This window comes from Haliotis asinina, chromosome 1 (assembly GCF_037392515.1).
Source record: "Haliotis asinina isolate JCU_RB_2024 chromosome 1, JCU_Hal_asi_v2, whole genome shotgun sequence".
NCBI classification, from domain to species: domain Eukaryota; kingdom Metazoa; phylum Mollusca; class Gastropoda; order Lepetellida; family Haliotidae; genus Haliotis; species Haliotis asinina.
In genome coordinates this window covers 20870486-20893274 of record NC_090280.1, presented here as the reverse complement: position 1 = coordinate 20893274, position 22789 = coordinate 20870486, and the positions used below count along the sequence as shown (strand labels likewise).

Genomic DNA, 22789 nt, shown 5'->3' with positions numbered 1-22789 from the left:
TCCCCAATCTGTTTCTGACATAAACCTGAAGTGAGCTTTTCACTATATATTAGGTCATCTTGTTTTCCCAGAATAACTGCATTTGAGGTTTTTGTTTTGGAGGGACTGGTTTTACTTTTCGCTAGAAAGACCTCTTCCCAGGTTTCACATTTCGTTAGAAAGACCACTTCCCATGTTACTTTTCTTAACTTCATACGTACATCAACATTCAAATGATACACAAGTGTTTGAAATCAATTGAAAATTATTGTTCAAGATAAAGCTCAAAGTACAATTGTTTTCCAAAGCGAGATTCAAAGTGCAAGTCTCAGATTTGTGTGTTTTCTCCTATACACGTAAGGGATAAGTTTAGACAACCTGTCCACTGGTCCTGTTAAGATTCTGTCTTGAATTGGGTGAATCGAACTGTATCCCTTCATGCATAAATTCATTACTGGCACTCACTGGAACTGACTACATACAAATATCTTTAAGAGTTTTACTTGGAACTAGTTTATTGTTTATTTAAGTGGAATATGCAAAATGGAACTTATCTGAGCCACGTATCAGTTTGTGTTATTTTGAAATGGGCCCCTCACAGGAATGTTAATAGCCTAAATGCATCATCGTTTTCTTTTTAAATCTGTTGTTAAACATAATAAGAGAAAATATCATTCACATTTTCAACTCATGCAATTTCCAGGGATGTTTCTTTGATTATTTTCACGCCTAGATATAAACCATAAAGAATTCCTGAATTTATTCATGTTCATTTCTATTATCATTAGTGCTTACTTATTGGTAAAACATATCATATTCACCTAATAGTGTATTCATCGTAGCCATACTGTCCTCCAAGTTTCAAGTAACGTTCGACTGGTGACTAGAATCTTCTTCCCATCAAGCACCTCAAATGGCCATCATTCCCCTTCCCCTCTTCCTGTCAGCGCCTGCCCGTCTGTTATGATTCCCGCGGACTGCCTTGTTTTTCTCCTTGAACTTTCGGTTTCTCATCACATCCTTTTCTTGACCATGACCCTTTGGCTTGCCAACCACATCATGTTGCTGTCGGATACGACCTCCACGACCTCTCGAAGCATGCCACTGCCGTCTCTGTTCTGCAATCTCGCGAAGTTTGGCCGGGTCTTGAACAAATTCATCCCGAACTGGTTTCTCATCATCAGATTCCTAATGAGGAGACAAGCAAATTCAGTATCTCATTCCAGGGAGAGAAATCAATCATTTTCATTAGTCCACAAAAAATGTTCAAGTCTACAGAGATGCCGTCTATCTAATGCTAATGTACAGTGGAAGCCCTCTAAACCGCCATGCGTTGGGACCGGCAAAATATGCCGTTATAGCGATCGTGCCAGATTAGCAAGCTTTTTCCTTCTCAACCTGAGACTGACATTCCATGTGCCATAAAAAAAACTGAACGTGTTGATAGTCATCATATAGCCACAATAGGGACAGAAATTGGCATGTTTGCACCGCGCCTCTTACGACAAGCAGAGTCACCTTTTATAGCAAGCATGGGTTGCTGAAGGCCTATTCCACCCTGGACATTCACGGGTCTGACACCGTATTAGAGGGAGTGCAAATGATCATAAATTAACTAGCTTCTGCCGGGACCAAATTCTAGTGCTGATAATGAGAACATGCCAGATTGGAGGAATGCCGTTTTGAGGGCTTCCACTGTAGATAGAACCATCCATCCTCCCTTTCACTTAGAAGGGAGAGTGCTTTTCACAAAAAATACAAAATCCCTTAGCAGGAGGTGTGCATTTTGCGTATAGGTGTGCATTATACTCATCAAACTATGGTCTTTCATTCATATCTCGACCACAATATTTAGTATTGCAATATGAAAGTTGAAAGGGGAATGACTTTCATGAAGGGGTAGAGGGAGGTACAGGTCTACATGTATTATACTTCTAACAGGGATTACTTATTGTGGAGGAGCACTAATCATATAAAATACAGCATGCTGCATTTAACCACTTTTTCTGCTGGCATGGTGCTCTCTTGATTGTTTCCATGCTATATTTATACAATCTGAATCTGATGGCAATCTATGTAACCTTAGACGCTATTGCTTACTTCAGATTCAACCTCTTCACGTTTCGGTTCTCTGCCTGTCTGCAGTGCCCGTGGTACCACAAATGGTCTGAAAAAGGAAAATAATATGTCTTACTCTGCAGCTCAGGAGAAGGACATTTAGTGACAATCCAGTGATCAACAGCATGAGTATCAATCTACCAACATTTGAGGTGTCATTTTGTTGTAGCTGGACAGTATGACCAGCCTGCAATCCAAATAACAGTGAAGTGTGAATTCATTCCATTGGTCAAGCTTTTCATTGTGCAGATGAATTATCATTCTTATGGGTTCATGCTACATATTTGAATATGGGGCAGAATGCAGTTTTCGAACATTCCAAGCAGTACGAATGTTAAAACAGAGGTTATTGGTTTGTAAATTACCAACATAGTGGATCCAAAGTAATAAAAGAATACCCCCAGTGAAGTATGTAGTGAGTGAATGAGTTTAGTTTTACGCCGTTCTGAGCAATATTCCAGCTATATGACGGCGGTCTGTAAATAATCGAGTCTGGACCAGACAATTCAGTGATCAACAACATGAGCATCCATCTGCGCAATAGGGAACCGATGACATGTGTCAACCAAGTCAGCGAGTCTGACCACCCGATCCTGCTAGTTGCCTCTTACGACAAGCACAGTCCCATTTTATGGTATCCATGGGTTCCTGAAGGCCTATTCTACCTGGGACCTTCATGGGTCCAGTGAAGTATCTATATCCAGTGCGATAAGTGCAAGTAAAGCCCCGGGTAATAAAAGGGGCAGTCACCTTCTGGCAGTGAGTTCTTCAGCAGAGTCTTCATCCTGGGCGCCAATGTTGTTGGTGTCATACGTGTCGTCATACTCGTCATCATACTCATAGTCTGGCAGGTTGTCATACATACTAGCTTGGTCACGTGACCCATATGCATCATATGTTGCCTTCAGTTGTTTGACAGTTGACTTGTCATCAAGTGAGGTATCGTCAGCTCTAGGAAACAAACATCAGTCTTAATAGAAGTTGATTGCAATACACAAAATATACTGAACACAGGTTAATGTGACAGCAAAATAGAACGATCACTGCACTTCTCTGGGATCATGTGTGGGATGTATTTGTAAACCATTCCCTGTCTGTTCCCTGTCTGTTCCCATGCTGCACAAAACAGTTGACCTTGTGGATCCAACTGCCAGACAGGCTCCACCCACTGTCTACCCTAATGTTAACAGTCCTCAGACAGGCCGGTCCACCTCTTGCCCTGCCAAGACAGGCTCCACCCACCTCTTGCCCTGATGTTAACAGTCCCCAGACATCAACCCTCTGCCCTGACGTAAACAGTTGCCACACAGGCTCCACCCACCTTCTGCCCTGATGTAAACAATTGCCAAACAGGCTCCACCTACCTCTTGCTCTGGTGTTTATGATCCCCAGACAGGCTATATCTACCTTCTGCCCTGATAGTAGCAATCCCTAGACCAGCTCCACCCACCTTCTGCCCTGATGTTAACAATTCCCAGACAGGCTCCACCACCCCTCTTGCGCTAATGTTAACAGTCCCAAGATAGGTTACACCCACCTCTTACCAAACAGGTCCCACCCACCTTTCTACGATGATGTTAATAGTCCCCAGACAGGCCCCACCACCCTTCTATCATGATGTTAACAGTCCCCACCCACCTTCTACCATGATGTTAACAGTCACTAGACAGACCCCGCCCACCTTCTACCATGTTGTTAACAATCTGAAGACAGGCCCCTCCCACCTTCTATCATGACGTTCACAGTCGCTGGACATCTGAATCATTTCACTAAACCCCACCCACCTTCTACCATGTTGTTAACAATCTGAAGACAGGCCCCGCCCACCTTCTATCATGACGTTCACAGTCCCTAGACAGACCCAGCCCACCTTCTACCATGATGTCAACAGTCTGAAGACAGGCTCCACTCACCTCTTTCCTTGGTGTATCCTGCTCATGTCCACATTTTCGGTGCGGAAGACGTCAAATTTATCATTGTCAAAAATATTTGCTCTCTGGTCCACCAGACTCGATGATACATCCTCAAAGTTTTCTCTGGTAACAGAATAATCATCATAACAATGTATATGTGATATATGCAGATCACCACTACATATTCTCCACATCGGAATCATTTCACTAAACTCCAGTTTTCTAATGAATTAATGATATCTTTCAGGCTAATTATAACATGAATGAGATTACTTTTACGCCGCTCTTAGCAATATTCCAGCAATACTCTATCATTAATTCCAACTACATGAGATCTCAACCAATAACTGCTCTAACCAGTGTTTGGCCTTAACCCTAAACATCTGCAGGTCCCAAGCACCCAGAACAAAAAAAACTTGTGGGTCTTGATTAGAAAATGTTGGCCCTATATTCTGATATTGAAATAATAGTCTTCATTATTAGGGATGAAAAAGCCATCAGCCATGAGGACCTGCAGAAAGCTGTGGGTCCAAGAGGTTTTCAGTTGGCTTCTGGCCTAAGGACTGGCGTTAATTCTAGTCATCAGCAGTATTTTAGCCTTATACCAGTAGTCACCAGCAAATCACCACATTAAAATTCAACAAACTACACATTAAAAACAACCACAGAATCACTGATACAGATGTGTAACTATGTGTAATTAGCTAATCTGTTACCGCTAATTAACGTCCGGATACAGAGAGTGAAGCACCGGGTTAAAGAATCAACAGGTAATGAGTTTACATAGTAAACAAGATTGGTTACAGCTAGCTATTGTTCGGATATCGCGGGAATCGGATTATCGGGGACTGGACTAACGCGGCCTGACTGTAACAGAATCTAATTATTCATGTGATATAACACCAACAGAGAGATGTGTCTTTCACTACCTTTCCATGAACCTGTCCACATCGAGGAGGGAGGGAGGGAGTTTATCAGTCAGCAAGGCATTAATGGCCTGTTCCAGGTTGTAGCCATACTCCTCCAGCAAGATCTAAACACAGAGTCAGTGAGTTGTTGGGTGGGATTTACAGTGAGTTCTGTTTTATGCTGCTTTTTGCAATATTCAAGCAGTATCACAGTAGGGAGCACCAATAATGGACTTCACACAGTCTACCCATGTAGGGACTCAAGTCATAGGCATGGCACGATTTCCCCAACTTTAAAACCAAGGGAGATAACTCTGTAAAGTGAGTTACAGGTCTCAGGGCCTGGAAGTCATGGCACTTCAAGAAGACCTTAATACTTCCAGTAGCAAACAAAGTTCCATTCCTCTTTGAATGGTCAAGTGACAGTAAGGATCCGATAATCCAGGATAACAATTTCCCATGTAACCACCCCACAAATATTTGCATTTTGTTTCAACTTATTTCTGGTAGCATTCAGCAGAATCTGTATTACAGGAAACATACACTAGGTAGCAAATAGGGTGTGTATGAAATATGATTCACGTTGGCAATCTATACAAAGTTTAGATATTAAAATCATGTTAAAAATTCACTGTAAGTATAAGCAGACCGTGTGGGGTTTTTTTTTATTAACTTTCAAAATGCATACAAACGTGACAAGGAGCTAAATAGGTTTATAAGACAAAATATAAAGACCTACACTGACTTCGTTATTTTTCAGTCCCAACATATTTTTTTTATTTCACTGGCAGATGAGTAAACTTCAAGGTGTTTTCATAATAACGAAGTAAAATGACTTCATCTTTGTTGATCAGTCTACACATAAACTATCCATTGTACATATGGGAGGCGCAGCAGAGATCACGAACCAGTCATGAATTCTGGGATATCATCCAGGTACTCTCGGGAGAAAAACAATAACAAAAGAAACCAAAAGTCCACAGAAATTGATCCGCATCAGTGCCCCTTTAAATATATGTTTGTCACAGAAAACCTAGTATCAGAAGTAAGCTCTACTTACTACTAAAACTGTCACAAATCTATGATGCAGTACGAGCAAATGGACCAAATTAGCATAAGTTAGTGTGAAGCAAGTTTTAGCAATATTCCAGCAATATCACCCGAGAAATGGGCTTCGCACAATGTACTCATGTGGGGAGTCAAACCTGAGTCTTCAGCATGGCAACTGAATGCTTTAACCACTTTGATGCCCAACCACCCCATGCTATTTATTACACAATCATAATGTGTTGGAAAAACTAAAGTATATCACAAAATTATGCAACATAAGCAGCGAGTTAGTTTAGTTTGACGCTGATTTTAGCAACATTCCAGCAATATCATGGAGGGGGGACACCAGAAATGAGCTTCACACACTGTACCAAAGTGGGGAATCGTACCCAGGTCTTTAGTGTGATGAACTAACCCTTTAACTACTAGGCTTCACCATAGCTCCTTTCATGATACGACTGAAATATTGCCACTGTGATATTAAATATTAATTTACTCGCTCATTGTTGACCTCTTGTTGTGGTAAACATGTTAAATAATGGAAGTCATAATCACTTAAACCAGCAGACCACCTCTGTGGTGTAGTGGTTAGAGTGTCCGTACGGAGATCCTCATTAGAACATTAAAACACTCGTTTAGTCTAATACCTACCTCAATAAAGCCCTCCCCAAGTTCCGGGAGCAGATCCTTCACAGATGAGATAAGCGAGTCTATCTCAACAACAGACGGACGTGGGGCACATGCTCCCTGAACGTCCTGCAAGAAATACAAGCAGGACATCGCTTTCATTACAATTTACATTACCATGCACTGGCTACACTTGGTGAGCGCTCAAAACACTATCATCATGGGACCCTCGATTATCATGGTAGTTAACGTTGTCACCATTGGGATTATGAACGGCTACTGACATTTGGCATTTTATATATATTTTCAGTTGACTGATGTTTAATCTTCCTTTCTGTCACAAACAAAGTGGCACATAATCACAACTTATTCAATATGATCGCAGCAATCACGATTGTCCTGTTCGACATGGAAATCAAAGCAACTCTCTATTATCATGGTATTGATATTTTCTTACTATAGCATGCGGTACAAGCAAATGACACTGTGAAACATTTGCAAAGACAAGTAACAAATCTATAAATAGTTTGTAGCTGGGCGTGGAGTCATCCCACAGATGACATCCTTACCATGTCAGATTACTGACGGGGTAAAGTCATGTGAACATGTCATGTGGTCAAGTCCAACTTCGGATCAGAAGGTCCGAGGTTATTATTAAAAAATACTTAGGAATTTCATTCACATTACTTATATCATCATGTTTTTCAGGAAACATCAGAAACTTCTATTCTTTTGGACACAAGGTATCAATAACATAACGAAACATTGTATTGCCGACTTAAAATGTATCATACAAATTGCGGCCATGTGCAAGGTGAGGTTGCATATTTATGGCACTTTCTGTTACATTTTTAGCACGGAAAATATGCAAATGATCTTATGGTTACCGCAGGATTATTCTTGATGACGTAAGCTTTGCTTAATTCCAGATGTAATGAAAGTAGGGGTCATACTAGTTTTAAAATATTCCAGAACTTGATGAAAAGGCGAATACTTTCTATGATTAGACACGACATTCCCATGAAATCATGACTTTTTCAAGAACGCTAAATTTATCTCACCTAATTTGCATATGTAAACAGCCGATGTGGGGCGTGTTTTTTTTTGCTTCCGCAATGTTTTCGTGATGCTTTTATGTGCCGCGATAATAGAGAGTTCCAGTATACTATCACCAATCTTGCCTACTTTTGTGTCATTGTCAGCTTCCTGAGGAATATACACCCAAGCTGCCATTTCAATATTATTAGTGGATGATATTGTTTGATGATGATTATGATGATTTCATGGATATTTCACAGGGGGTAAGAATTATTCTCACACAAGGAATGGGAATAGCACCTACAGGTTGAAGAGACTACCATTCAACTTTACCACCCAACTCAATATTACGAGTCGACTCACTGACAGGTACTTTTACCATTACTGAGTGAGTTTTGTTTTACTCCGCATTTAGCAATATTTCAGCCACACCATGCAGGGAGTCAAACCAAGGTCTTCGAAGTGACACGCCAATGCATTCACTGCTAGGCTACCCCACCGAACCAATATTCGGTGGTAAACCGAATACGAGTAAACCTCATTGATAGACACTATTATCATTTAACAAACTCATCAAAGTTTAAAATATTGAACCATGATACTCACATAATCCTCTGTCTGATAGACATCACCATAGCCCTGACCAGAGTAGTCATCCATCGACTCTCCATCAGCCTCGCCCATAGCTCCGCCCCCTACTGCACCAACTCCGCCCCCTACTGCACCAGCTCCACCACCAACAGCACCTGCTCCGCCCACTGCTCCCTCCTCTAGGGGCCCTGGGGAGCCATCTGGACTGGTTCTACCCCCAGCAGACATGGCTCCCTTTGGTTTCTTCCTCTTTCCAAATGTCGCATAGGCGCTGTTGATAGCGTCGTGGATGTATTGCACCTGGGTCTCATCACTGAACTCGTTAAAGAATGTAAAAATTGTCATAAATGGACAACGCGACTTCCTAAAAGAAACATGTTACATTAGGATTACACTTAAACTATTTAGAAACATGTAAATATGGATTTTGGTCGAATTTTATGACCTACCACAACTCTCTGGTTCACCATATCCTGACCAACCAAACCTGTTTAGTTAACATTATTAGCCATGCGTGGGTTGCTGAAGACCATCTCTAGATCTTCCTGGGTTGTTCAATGATGAGTAATGATAGTTCACTAGGAAGGATACATGTCACAAGATGTCTGACACATGATATCAGCATATTCCTGGAAGCTGTACCTGCTCTCGTAGTCAGCCAGAAACCTGCAACAAACACCATCCCAGTACTCAATATATGTTTGAGATGTTTGGTTAAAGGTCACATGCAACGTAAATCTCAACTTTGCAGATTCTGATATATTTTGGTATGCACTTACCGAAACAAATCATCAAAAATGTCAATTCACCCTATAAAGTTGAAGAAAAACGGGATGAAAAAATGCCAGCGAAATCAGAGTTCAAACAATTCACTACTTTTCCCCCAGCACTGGGGGAAAAACTGGTTTCAGCAGCTATGCTACACTGCGCGCATAACACATGCCCAGGGAGTAGGTTCACAGAGCTTGAAACAGTATGCCTGCCTGGAGTATGGGGTCATGAGCAGTAGTCTAATCTCGGTTGTGTACATAAACAAACAAATAAATAATCTACTCGTTACATAAAAGAACCAAACATGTTGATTGTAATAAGCAGACTCTGTTAAGGAGAAAACACAATGTCTGGTTTATTGACACCTATATGTCTGCCTGCCTGTCTGCTGATGACAATATGCGATGCACAACTTCAATTACTGACCATTTGCAATTTGAAATTAACACCTATCGGGCTTACAAGCCATAAACAAAGAGCCGGCTAAGCGTATTGGCAAATGAACCAGTGGCCAATGAGAAAGCCCTGTTACACTTGACTGCAAACCCTGCGGTACTGACTGGGTTCGGTATTGCGGCTGCTTCGTTTCTCGAGAGGTAAATCCAAGTACAAAATATTGCACTTTTGATTTGCGATAATACAGTCATAATTCTATTAATTTGTTTTTTCACAACCACCAATGTCTTTTATATAACATTAACAAGGGATAACTGTGTTTTACTGATGTTTGATTTTTTGGTTGAATGTGAAGTTTTAATGAATATCTCATCATTGTCCAAACTGTTACATTAGTGAGTTAGTGAGGTTTACACATACAAAAAGGGTTGAGAAGGGTTTTACTAATGCTTTAACTGGTTTAAAGGGGCACTAATGCGGAGCAATTTCCGTGGACTGGTGTAAACTTTTGTTATTGTTTTTCTCCCGCGAGTACCCGGATGATATCCCAGAATTCGTGACTGGTTCGTGACCTCTGCTGCGCAGTCCGTAGGCGCAACTGATAGTTTAATTATAGACAGATCAACTGAGGTGAAGTCATTTTTTACTTCATTACAAATGTATTATGAAAACAAATGAAACACTTTGAAGGTTAATCATCTGCCAGTGGTAGAAATGGTAAAAAACTATTAGGACGGAAAAATAACGAAGCCAATGTACGTCTCTATATTTTGTCTCATAACCCTAATTAGTTTATTGTCATATTTGTATGATTCTGAAAATTAACAAAAGAACACACGATCTGCTTATACTCATAGTAAATATCTAACATAACAGCAACATTTATACATTGTATAGATTGCCAATGTGGATCCTATTTCACACACATACGCGATCTAGTGTGTGTTTTCTGTCATACATTTTCTGCTGAATGCTACAATAAATAAATTAAAACAAAATGCAAATAATGAATGTAAAAAAGACTAATTTTATAGCAACAATGTCAGGCTACTACCTTATTCAGGGGTGTATCCATCAATATTCACGTAAAAGAAATCGTATTCCATTCATCTGCAGCTGGTAAATCATCCTGCTCTGTGTCGCGTGTCTTACAACTGTCTCATTTGCGAAAAAGTAACACATCGTATCACGTCTTTCGATGGTGAAAACAAGATAAACCTCTCATTGGTCTCCCAAGATAGCACACCTGGCAACTAATTGTATGATGTCCACTATTCTAAGTAATTTAGTTAACCAATAATGAGCAATCAATCAATCAACGCAAGGGTGGTTAATTCTTTGAAGGGAGGATGTTGTTTTTGCACTCACACTTTACGACAGGGTGTAGTCATCTACACACTCTGCCTTTTGACAAATCCGCTAGAAGATAAAAGTAATTAATCAATCAGTGTGTTATCGGTTAATCCTTTGATCGATGTTTGCTTTTGTAACTCAGCTGATAAAACCTCTTGCATCACTTACATGCCCACATTACATAACATACAATACATTTGCCATTACAGACCTTAATTTATAATGTTGAGTATTTACTCCAGACAGGAGAAATGCCAAATGGGAATCTTTGTTGAGTAAAAGTGGTGTTACTACTAATTATACCTGATAAAAAAGCATTAATTGACCATCCAGGGAATGATGACAAATAACACGTGTATTTACACCATCAAGCGCGGGTTACAGCAAGGAAGGTGTAATCTCTGTGTCGCATGCAGCCTGAAAACACTTATGTCCGAAACTGTTTTGAGGATACCAACGGAATTTCGTTACATAAGGAATACACACTGGCATTTGCTGTGTACTTTGATAAATAGGTGAAATAAGGGTTTTTTTACGTAAGAAAATTTTCAGATTTCTCTACCAAAGGCAAAGCCATCGTTTTTTGTTTACGAATTCAAATAAATCAACTGTGTGTTTTTATTATCATAAATAAGAAACCATTGTAGCTACCATAGCTACCAAAATTTACGTATGATATTTGCTATCACAGCTCAACCAACACTCAAAACTACCGAAATATAAAGCTTTGCAATCTTCCGTACTGAAACAAAAGGCTTGCTACGTGCCCGTAGACATCATATTTTGATGTAACATGATTAAATATCGAGGTTAAAAACGCAGAAATAGGATAAAATTGGATCAGTAACTATACCATCCAAGCATCCTAAAAGTACTACACTGCTGGGATATTTGGTTACGATCGGACAAGGAATACCATGGATATTTTTAAACAAATGGCATATAATGGGCATCCGGCCTCCTGACTGTTTAGGTGAAAAAAATCTGCTAATATGGACAGGAGCCCAGTTCCTTTGTCCGTCACGGTCGAAGGAGCGGGCGCTGACCAAATTGCGGTTTGGTTTCGTAATTAGACCGTTGGCGAGAAACATTATTCGCTCCGCATCAGTGCCCCTTTAAGAGCTAGGTTTCACTACTGCTTGTCAGTGTTTCTGAGTGTAGTTTTCTGTTCAGTTACAAAGAAACCCACATAATGTTTTTAACATACATACTATAAGAGAGTACTAGCTTGCTGAGAATTTTCAAACTTTCAAATAATAGTATCAATATTAAGCTACCATGAATGACTGCAGATAAGTCAGATTTAGAGGACTAAAACAAGCTGTATTCTGTAGAAGGGGTATGGATCATATCCTTATGAAGTGTGAATTGTTTACCTGCGTTCTCCCAACACAGCAGACATGGTGTGAAGAAAGTCTTCTATGTTTTCAGCTACCTCTTCTCCCCTAAAAGGCAATCAGAGTTTGACATGGTGTCCAAGACAAGTTAATTCCAATACAGACATCATTAGGATTACAGTTTCAATCATCAGATGTTAAAGTAATATACTGAACATCATTGAAAACGCACCACCCCTAAAATTGTGGATTTCTAAGAGCAGAAGTGAGCAATCTATGTAAATTTTACATATTTGTGTAGACCAATGTTTGATAAAGAAAAGAAGCAAAAAACAATCAAGCAAAACAGTGAAGATTTAATGCAGCTGACAATGAAATAAAGATGGGGTCAAAATGGAAAGTCAGTAGCGTGTATGACCCCCGTTAGCAGCAACACAAGCTGTGCAACGTCTCCTCATTGAACGGATAAGTCTCTGAATAAAGTCCTGAGGCACTGCATTCCACTCTTGCTGCAAGGCATTGTCGAGTTCCCCAAGGTTGTTGATCTGCGGACGACGTGCGAGGCGTTGGCCGATGTAATCCCACAAGTGTTCGATGGGTGACAAATCTGGTGACAATGCAGGCCAATGAAGTAGAGGAATGTTGTTGTTAGCCAGATACTGTATCGAAACACGTGCAGTGTGGGCTCGTGCATTGTCATGTTGAAATGTGTGCAGATCTTGATGCTGGTGAAAGAAGGGAACGACGTTGTTCTGAAGAATGTTGTCACGGTAGTAAACGGCATTCACTCTGCCACGACAAACAATCAGAGCGGTTCTGTGGTGATAACTTATCCCTCCCCACACCATAATGCTGCTTCCACCCCACCGATCGGTTTGCACAACACAATCCTGATGATAACGTTCACCCCGTCGACGCCATACCCGTAGACGCCCGTCAGCATTTCGCAAGTGAAAACGCGACTCATCGGAGAACACCACACCATGCCAACGTCGTAAAACCACACACGATGCTGTTCAGCCCATTGTCGGCGTTCACGGCGATGCCTGTCAGTCAGGATGGGTCCAACGTAAGGGCGTCGACAACGTAACCCTGCCGCACGGAGACGGCGTCGGACGTTGGAAGCGCTGATCAAACCACGTCGACCCTGGACAGCGTTGGCGGTTCTGGCAGCGGGCAAGGTTCGATCCCGAATATGGCGCCGTACAATGTCTCGATCTTGACGAGGGGTGGTAACACGTGCCTGACCTGGGCGTTGCCGGTCCCTGCTGGTTCCTGTTTGTTGGTATCTGTTAGCAAGCCTCAGAATGGTCGAATGATGACACCCAAATCGTCGTGCAATGTTTCTGCTTGAAGCGCCGACCTGCAACATACCCAAGGCCTGTTCTCGTTCCTCTGGTGACAATCTTGGCATGGCGAAAAAACTTTACTTACGAAAGTACTGCGAAAATGAGAACGGTTTTGTGCCGAAGGTCATTTATACCCCTGAACAGCATGCTTTCTGCATGCAATTTGTGCCCTTCGTGTGTGATGTGCATGAATTTTGTTGTTTTCATGTGATGTGTTCAATGATGTGTTCGAACGATCCGTTTTTTACTGTAGAGCGTTATTTACGATCTAGTGTGTTATTATCAAAATTCCCACCATTAATTTTCCATTTCCAAAAGATTCTATTGCCTTATTTCAAAATTTACAGGTGGTGCGTTTTCAATGATGTTCAGTATATATTAATGCTCGTACAGTTTCAGATGATTTGGAGATGAACTGTATTCCTCCTAAAACACTACCTACATGTCTCCAAACATTGCTTTCTTGTGTCCAAACACTGCCTACTCCTCCCAAATAACTGCTTACTTCTATCCAAACAATGCCTCCTTGTCCCCAAATGCTGCCTTCTTGTCCCCAAACACTGCCTACTTGTCCCCAAAGACTGCCTTCTTGTCCAAAGACTGCCTTCTTGTCTCCAAATATTGCCTTCTTGTCTCCAAACATTGCCCTCTTGTGTCCAGACACTGCCTACTTGTCCCCAAATACTGCCTTGCTGTCTCCAAACATTGCCTTCTTGTGTCCAGTCACTGCCTACTTGTCCCCAAATACTGCCTTCCAGTCCCATGTCCTTTCACCATAACACTTTCTACCCTCCTTAACAAGCACCTACCCATCCGCAAATGATAAGCATGCCCCAAAACAGCTTCCCACTCCCAGGAATGTTAACAGCCCCCAAGAGAATTTCCCTTCCCTGAGTGCAGCCTACCCCTTCTCCAGCACTGGCTCAATACAGGTGTGCCCTAGGATGGTGTGGAATATCTTCTGTAATGATTTCCTGGACTGATGCAGTTTCTGTTTCAGCAACCTTTTGTGACTGAAATAAAACGAGCATCAATAAGTTATTTTAGTCCTACACTGCTATTACCATTATTCAAGCAATGTCACAACAGCAAACACCAGAGGTGAGCTTCTCACATTGTCCTCATGAGGTGGAATTGAATACCTGAGTGAGTAGTTTACACCATACCCAGCAACATTCCTGCTTTGTGGCAGCAGAATGTAAATAATCAAGTCTGGACCAGACAATCCAGTGGTCAGAATCAGGAGCACCATTCTACGCAAGTGGATACAATGACATGTGTCAACAATGTCAGTGAGCCTGACCACCAGATTACCTTGCTCGCCTCTTACGACAAGCATGGGTTGGTGAAGATGAATTCTAACCTAGATATCCACGAGATATAAATAATTGAGACTTGCCCCTACAATTTAGTGACTGACATTATAAGTAACCATCCATAACATCTGCATCATGCCATAAAAGTATGTAAATGTATCTGTCAATCTGTGCATTCATCTGTGTTAATGTGTTTGTTTGTCTTTGTCTCTTTGTTCATGTTTTATCCTATCCCTTCACTGCAAGTACCATAATTATCTTGGTGTGGGATGGTTGGTGATCAAAACACTAAAAGTCAATATTTGTTACCATGGCTACATTCCTCACCTCATCGTCTCAAATTCTCGAACTTTCAGAGCAGCTTGTATCTCTGGAACAATCCCTTCATAAAAAGATGCTAATCTGGAAAACAAAGAAAAAACATGACTGAATGAATGAAAAACTTAAAGGATTTATGGCAATTTCGTCTGGAATGATATGTCAAAACACACTAAATTAGACCTGGATCTGTAAAACTAAACTCACTCACTTGCTCAAGTAAATAAATACCCTTGTAATGTTAGAAATTAAAGAGCAACACAAGCCATTAAACACAACAATTCACATGTAATCTTCTAGTTCGAAAATAAAAACACTCCCAAATCAACTTTTCTGACACACCTCTGTTCAAACTTGAACTCATGGAAAATGTGAGCAGCTGGAGGATACACGTCGAGGAAGTTGGATATTGTGATGGCTGTGTCCGCCAGGTAGAATATCACATCTTGGAACTCCTTCATTGTCATGGTGACGAGGCGTGGATCCTTACTGCGGGCCTTCCCCACTTTTTCGAGGGTAAAGGAGGAGGTGACACCACACACATCTTCAGTGTTCTCCAGCACCTGCAGGTCAAAAGGTCACAAGGTGAATGTCATACTTTCAAGTTCAAAGTTAAACACAATTGTGAATATTCATGGTTTAACCTCGCATAAACCATATTCTCATGACCTGCATTGATTATCGCATATTTAAGATTGAAAAACAATGAAAACAATGGTCGAGTATTAAGAACAAATTACAAAAATGGATAAAAATGCTGGAAGGTCAATAAAAGAATGGCAAGTTATGCTAACAAGGTTGGTGGGGTTTTTTTATACATTAAAACTACTGTGTATCACTATTGTATCATTGCATGAAAACTAATGATTCACTTATATCTTGTTTCACTATGTTTATGTGACAAATGTATTAAAGTATTTTGTACTTTTCATGTAGTTTTACAAAATTCTTTCTCCTATAACATACCTGTATGATAGTGGGGATGGTTGCCCTCAAGTCATCCTCATACTTCGGCTGCTGCGTGAAGATATTTGTGATCATTTTTGTCAGCAGAGCTCCATTCCCATTGCCGTATAGAACACACAAATCAAGCAGCTTTGGAACATCAAAGATGAAATTCTCATACAGGATATCACCGAACACATCTGGAGTGATGTGGTCATCCTACAAACAAGAGTCAGTGAGTGAGTTTAGTCTTATGGCGCTTCTAGCAATATCACGACAAGCATCACTAGAATGGGCTTGTACCCTACATTTGAAATTATTGCTGGTCATTAGACCCGAAGCCCACTAAAAACCACTCAGACCTACAGATTTTGTTTTCAGCAGGTCCTTTTGACCGACAGTTTTTTCACCCCTCTATAACTAAGAGTATAATTTCCATAATAAAATATAGGGAATACACATTCTCATCAGGACCCACAACTTTAATGGCTCTGGGTCCTTAAGGTCTTCAGCTTTTCAGGTTAAGGACAAACACTGATTGTACTCACATGAGGAATCGAATCCCTATCTTTGTATTGTGTTTTTATACATAAGTTACAATCCCTTGATCAAGTTACATTGAGTGGTTAGCATATTGTGAGAGAGATGAAACATAGTTTAACACAGTGAACATGGGGCACAAGTAATGATTTTCATGTGGAGAATTGAAACCCAGCCTCTAGTGTGACAAGTTAACACTTTAACCATTAGGCTACCCCAATCATCCTGAAATGGGGCTTAACATCAGATTCAAGCTTACTTGACTTCTACAATGACAATACTGACATAACAGTATGAGGTTGCTTGTACGAATTTGAGTCAAAGTTTCTCAGTACTAGCACACTGAATTTCCTTGCAGCAGTTTAACATGTACAGATGGGTACGTTATAGAGACTGCCTGACAAGAAGACTGGTAGGCAAATACCGTCTTCTCATCTGATAGTTTGATGGTTGGTTTATTGTTTAGATCACTGGACAATCAAACTTCATGTGTAGTAAGTGAGAAAGTTTAGTTTTACGCCTCACTCATCAATATTCCAGCTACATGGAAGTGGTCTGTAAATATTTGAGACTGGGCCAGACAATCCAGTGATCAACAGCATCAGCAATGATCTAGGCAAATTGGATATGATGATATGTGTCCACTAAGTAGTATGACGTGTCCGTGGATGGAACCCATTGCCTCCTGCTCCACAGTTCCTTTCACAGATAGGGAATAATCAAGCTTAATGGTGGGGTAAGACCACATTCGGCAGATCACAGCACAGCTAAGGGACATAACTCTCCATAAGGAATTGTTGCTCGTTCCTGTAAACCACCAGTACACATAATGAAATGGGGATGATATCAAACAGACACATTTCCACCTTTGATTCCTTGTGAGTGGCCATTCTGACGCAGGTCATGAAGACAAGACGATGCACCTCCAGGTGTCGCTCCCTCCCATCATTTGGAAGATCGTAGATTACATCATATGACCTAGAAATATGACACAGCTTACTACTTTTTCTTCTACATGTTAAATGACAAAATCAGACATATGTGATTTTGTAAACTTGAAATTATTAAATTCATCAACTCTCTGATGAAAAAGCCCATATTTTACTGTGAGTTATGTACCAGCAACACCTTGCAGTACTTATGTATGCCTATTCATATGAGTGAAAAAAAAGAACGTTTTTCATTTCAACACATTTTGAGAAAAAACAGCAATGAGCAAACATGCTAAGATGAATGTTTACCATGTTCTGTTATTGTAGCTTTAAAACCTTCATATTTCAGATAAAAGGTCTCCTCCTAACCTTTGGAACCAAATTTATTCACATAATTCGGTGCAACTACACCATTAAAACACTGTTGAGAGTAACTATGAACAAGCTGAAAAAAATCAAATATCAAGAAAACAACAAAACAAACATGTTTAACTCATTAGCTAAAAACAGTTGTTTCTCTTGACACTAAAACATAGATGAATGGTTACCTTGGAGAGAAACGGAGATATGTGTCCAACAATGTAAGCAAACTTTCATTAAACACAGCCTGAAAAAAACCCATAAATATTGTTATAGACATTTCCAGGAGACATGGAGCCAAATATCCAACTCTTGACAGTCAAAACAACCCGTAAACATTTCAGTATACAAGTTAGCCAATGACAATGAACGGTACTTTGGTTATAACATGACGTGTGAGAAGTGTTCTGATTGTGAGGCGGACATTCCATTCTAGTGAAACCCATGGCCATAAGCCATGATGCTGACAATGCTGGAAAACATTATTCGGGATGAATTTGTGTTAGGACCTATGACCATCGGTTTCTGGCACCATTAAGGGACGTAACTCTACAAAGCGACTAAAGACTTCTATGTTAAAAAGAACCAGAAGGACATTGTATGAGTTGATAAGTTATCAGCTATCAGGTTTCACCAATTTCCCTTACAATATGTCTTCATTACATACTAGTTAGTCTCTTAGTTTTAGTTTTATTTAGTTAATTAAATATTAACTATTTAAATTATTAATATTTAGTGGATATTTGATCTGCCCTCCATATCTTAAGGCAATGAGGAATAAATATCACTAAAGTGACAGTTTTGTTTGTTGTTCAGCAATGACAACAGCTTTCAAATAAGTCAGTAATGAGCATCATGTCCATCAATCTACGCAGCAGGGATACAATGATATGTGTCAACCAAGCCTGACCCTCCGATACTGTTAGTTACCACTTACAAGAACGGGTTGCTAAAGACCACTCCTAACCTAAATCATAGATTCTAAGGTATTCATTGGGACTTTTTTAAACAAAGCTTTTAAGCAACCTCCTTTGTTTCACAAGTACCTGACACCAGAACTTGTCGTGTGGAAGCTGAAGCAGCCAATGAAGATCCTCCGCTATGAACTTTAACCTCTCCAGCCATTGTTCATACTGACCCCTGTCTGTTATGTCCGTTGGGGGTGGAGTGTAAGCCACAAACACCATCTTCTCCAGCCATTTGGGATGCTAAACAAAACAGAAAATACAAATCTGAGCACATTTTTATCAAGATTTCACCGATTACTCCTTTTTTCACCTTATATCCCACCGAAACATGAATTCAGCATTCCCCTGTTTTCTGTGATCATATTTCTCATGTGATTTCACCAGAACGCATGCGAGGTCAGAGGTCAAAATTTCCTTGAAATAGTTCATATCAACATACTAAGTGAAAAAAGTTTTTCTTGTGTCCTTTCAGACAAACATAACATTATAGATCAAATTACACCAGAGATGACGTCATCAATGCTTACAGACTGGTGGTAGAAGAAAATGTGTCCGCACACAGTGGCTAGGTGACGGGGTTATGGCTTCTACTATTAAGGATTGCTTGTTAGGCAATATCAACATAGATACTGTGAAGTCAGGTCCAATGTTGCTGTTTTCCTCACAAGAAGAATCCTTTTTACCGAACCATATCAGAGCTGAGTGAGTGAGTGAGTGAGTGAGTGAGTGAGTGAGTGAGTGAGTGAGTGAGTGAGTGAGTGAGTGAGTGAGTGAGTGCCTGCATGCGTGCGCGCGTGCAAGTGAAGGTTTACACCGCTACCATGCTATTTTGTACAAAGATGAAAAGGGACTCTCAACTGATGTAACACCACCCAAAATCATCACCAATGAACATTGCAATTCGCGGACCACAGACTGTAGCATCTGGGAAATCACAAACGGTAACGAGGGGTAAGGCAGTTGGTAGCAGTGTTTCCCCTCAGTTTGTATTCCCTGGTCATTGTATGAGGGATGAGCTGTTATTAGGAGCTATCTGGATACTGCACGAACAGTCTTGGAATGTTTGGGTGAAATGTTCAAACATACAAGCCAAGGAACACCATCAGTAAAATTGTTGGCAGGAAAGTCATCACAAATCAGACAGACAGCCGAACACAAGAAAACCATCCAGAGAAACAGAAGTCAGCACAGAGTAAGAAAAGGTCAAGTGTCACAACATCATTGTCCACATCGTCTTGGTTGTCAAAGGGAAATGCTGCCTAAAATGAGTCAAAAGGGAATGGACAAGCACGCATGAAATACAACGCTCTGCACCCATCAACATCATTTTCAGATCGTTTTTCGGACTGTGCCACTGACACAGTTTGCTCATTGTGGGAAATTGACACTCGATGCATTGCATCATAGTGACTCAATCACGTTTGTGACAAATGTGGTCACTGGGTTCACCTTGTTTTTTGTGCCAGTGTCACTGTTGTATGTGCGCATACAGCAATTTTCTGTCCCCACTGTGATCAAAGTCCAGTGGAAGAGTGAATATTGCATTCATAAACTATCATCAACAGTGTACATAACAAGTTTGGATTTCATCGTCATCTAGTTTGAAATTGTTGAACTTACATTTAAATTAACTCTTAAAGTATGACAAGTGAGTGGATGACACAAATTTGTCTTGGGTAATTATGCTGACAATTGAACACCATAGATATTTTGTGTGTAACGTTATTGCCAAAAACTGGTGACGTAATGCTTAAGTTGCCAAATACGGAACATTTCAGTCATGTCTGCCTTGCTCAAAAACAAAGCTGAGAGAATCATTTAAAAAAGTACAAGAAAACACCCTGACTAACGTTCTTTGTCATGAATGTAAAATGTTTTTATTATGATTGCATGAATACATATGTACCACAAATCTCTGTTACGTCGCTGAAAACAGGTGAAACTGGGATATTTTCCTTTTTTCAGGATAACAGCGCAAAAGATGATCATGAACATTACTGCGTATCAGTAGATTATCAAAACTGTAATTCTGTAAATAAATATCACTTCATCTTTTATAAATTTATTGTTAGAATGTTCTTTCCTCCACTGGTTTCCAATGCATTGTACATTTCGTGTCTTGTCCGCAAGCATGAATGCTAGAAGTAATGTACCATAAATATCACTTCATCTTTTATAAATTTATTGTTAGAATGTTCTGTCCTCTGCTGGTTTCCAATGCAACGTACATTTCGTGTCTTGTCCGCAAGCATGAGCGCCAGAAGTGACGTACCATGTTTTGGGCTTACTCGTTATTGCGCAGGGTAACGCCCTTGTATGGAAGCGCATGTGATGCATTCTTTTCCGCAGAAATCAACTAATACAACCTATCATTTTAATTAAAAGCCAAGCTAGCTGGTAATTTTCTTCTTCATTATTTTGATGTTTTTTGGTGAAATTTGTTAAAAATAAACATATTTACAGGTAAGTTATTCAATCATTTGCACATTCATTCTTCTTCACTGCATGGCCTGCCATGGCAAGGACACGTGTCATGTCTGCGCAATATAGTATCATCGCAGTAGTATTTTAAATGAACCCGGAGATCACATGTCTGGTATGATTTCTGCTGCACGAAAAAAATATATGTAAGAGATGACCAATTCAGTGTTCAATGTTTTTTTATTACGTCTGCGACATTCCATTTGAGTCACGTCATATTTATGTTTGGCTTTTCACTTGAGCAGTCGATGGTCTGCTTGACAGCTTGTGAGCGTTATTTCAGAAGTTATGATCACATTTATGAAGGTTCTCAAAGTGCATTATGTTCTATGGTAGAACTTTAGTACTTTAACAGAAATTGGACCAGCTGAACATTTCAAACATTTTGTGTTCCGAATGCAACGGAAGCTTCTGCACATGAGATGGTGTTTAAAGGTGGTGCTGTCATCTCACTGTACACAAGAAATTAAAGGGAAAAGAAAACATGGTACAGCACAGTACCATTCTATAACTGGTTTTGACATCACAAAACATACTTTTATGCCTTATGTTTTAATAAACAGGACATGCTGACATGCTTTTCATACAGAAATCTGTTGTCAATAGACAGACTATCATGCTAATAAGCAGCTATCTTTCAGAGACCTATCACGCGTTATGAATGGAATATATTCAGAGACTAATCATTAGTCTAGTGAGTGAGTGAGTTTAGTTTTACGCCACACTCAGCAATATTTCAGCTATATGGCGGCGGTCTGTAAATAATCGAGTCTGGACCAGACAATCCAGTGATCAACAATATGAGCATCGATCTGCGCAATTGGGAACCGATGACATGTGTCAACCAAGTCAGCGAGCTGACCACCCGATCCCGTTAGTCGCCTCTTACGACAAGCATAGTCGCCTTTTATGGCAAGTATGGGTTGCTGAAGGCCTATTCTATCCCGGGATCTTCACGGGTCTCATTAGTCTAGACAGTTGGCAGTCATGCCGCAGACACGGGTTCGATTCCCCACATAGGAACAATCTGTAAAGCACGCTTCTAGTGACCCACTGCGGGAATGTTGATAAACTTGAACTCACTCAGTAACTCTTATTGCACAACATAAAATTCGGACATTTTGGGTTGTTTTCATAGTCGGCAGGAAAACTTCAATTTCAGGACAAATAAGACTCACTTGTTTATGACACTTAATTATTTACTGCCACAAGAAGATAAGTATACCATACCAATGCTGGCAGATGATCCCGCTTGCCGCTACTATCGTCATATGGAACTTGTTTCTTGTCAAGAGGAGTGGACATGCTGTCACATTCGGGCTGCAAAAATGACCTTCACCTAGACAAGGGATCGTTCATTTACCACAATAAATAATCAGTTTCGTGCATTTATATTTATGCATATCAACCTCAAATACATGCATATATTTAGAGAATCTAGTAAACAAGGAATAAGTGCACTAAATTAGACGGTACATTAGGGTATCCGTATCACAAAC

The 22789-nt window shown here is 40.3% G+C and overlaps 1 protein-coding gene across 1 annotated transcript; it reads right to left on the bottom strand.

Annotated features, from left to right (window-relative positions):
- Positions 1–476: 476 nt before the first annotated feature.
- Positions 477–22635, bottom strand: LOC137288348 (activating signal cointegrator 1 complex subunit 2-like). Its single transcript, XM_067820782.1, has 17 exons — positions 22521–22635; positions 18888–19049; positions 18030–18088; positions 17416–17527; positions 16031–16228; positions 15407–15627; positions 15074–15148; positions 14336–14443; positions 12121–12189; positions 8816–8890; positions 8240–8537; positions 6620–6724; positions 4940–5043; positions 4011–4133; positions 2848–3048; positions 2080–2146; positions 477–1167 (listed from the first exon to the last, which is right to left on the bottom strand). The coding sequence occupies exons 1-17, from the start codon at positions 22593–22595 to the stop codon at positions 889–891; spliced, it is 2331 nt and encodes a 776-aa protein (XP_067676883.1). The 5' UTR covers positions 22596–22635; the 3' UTR covers positions 477–888.
- Between the last annotated feature and the right edge of the window lie 154 nt (positions 22636–22789).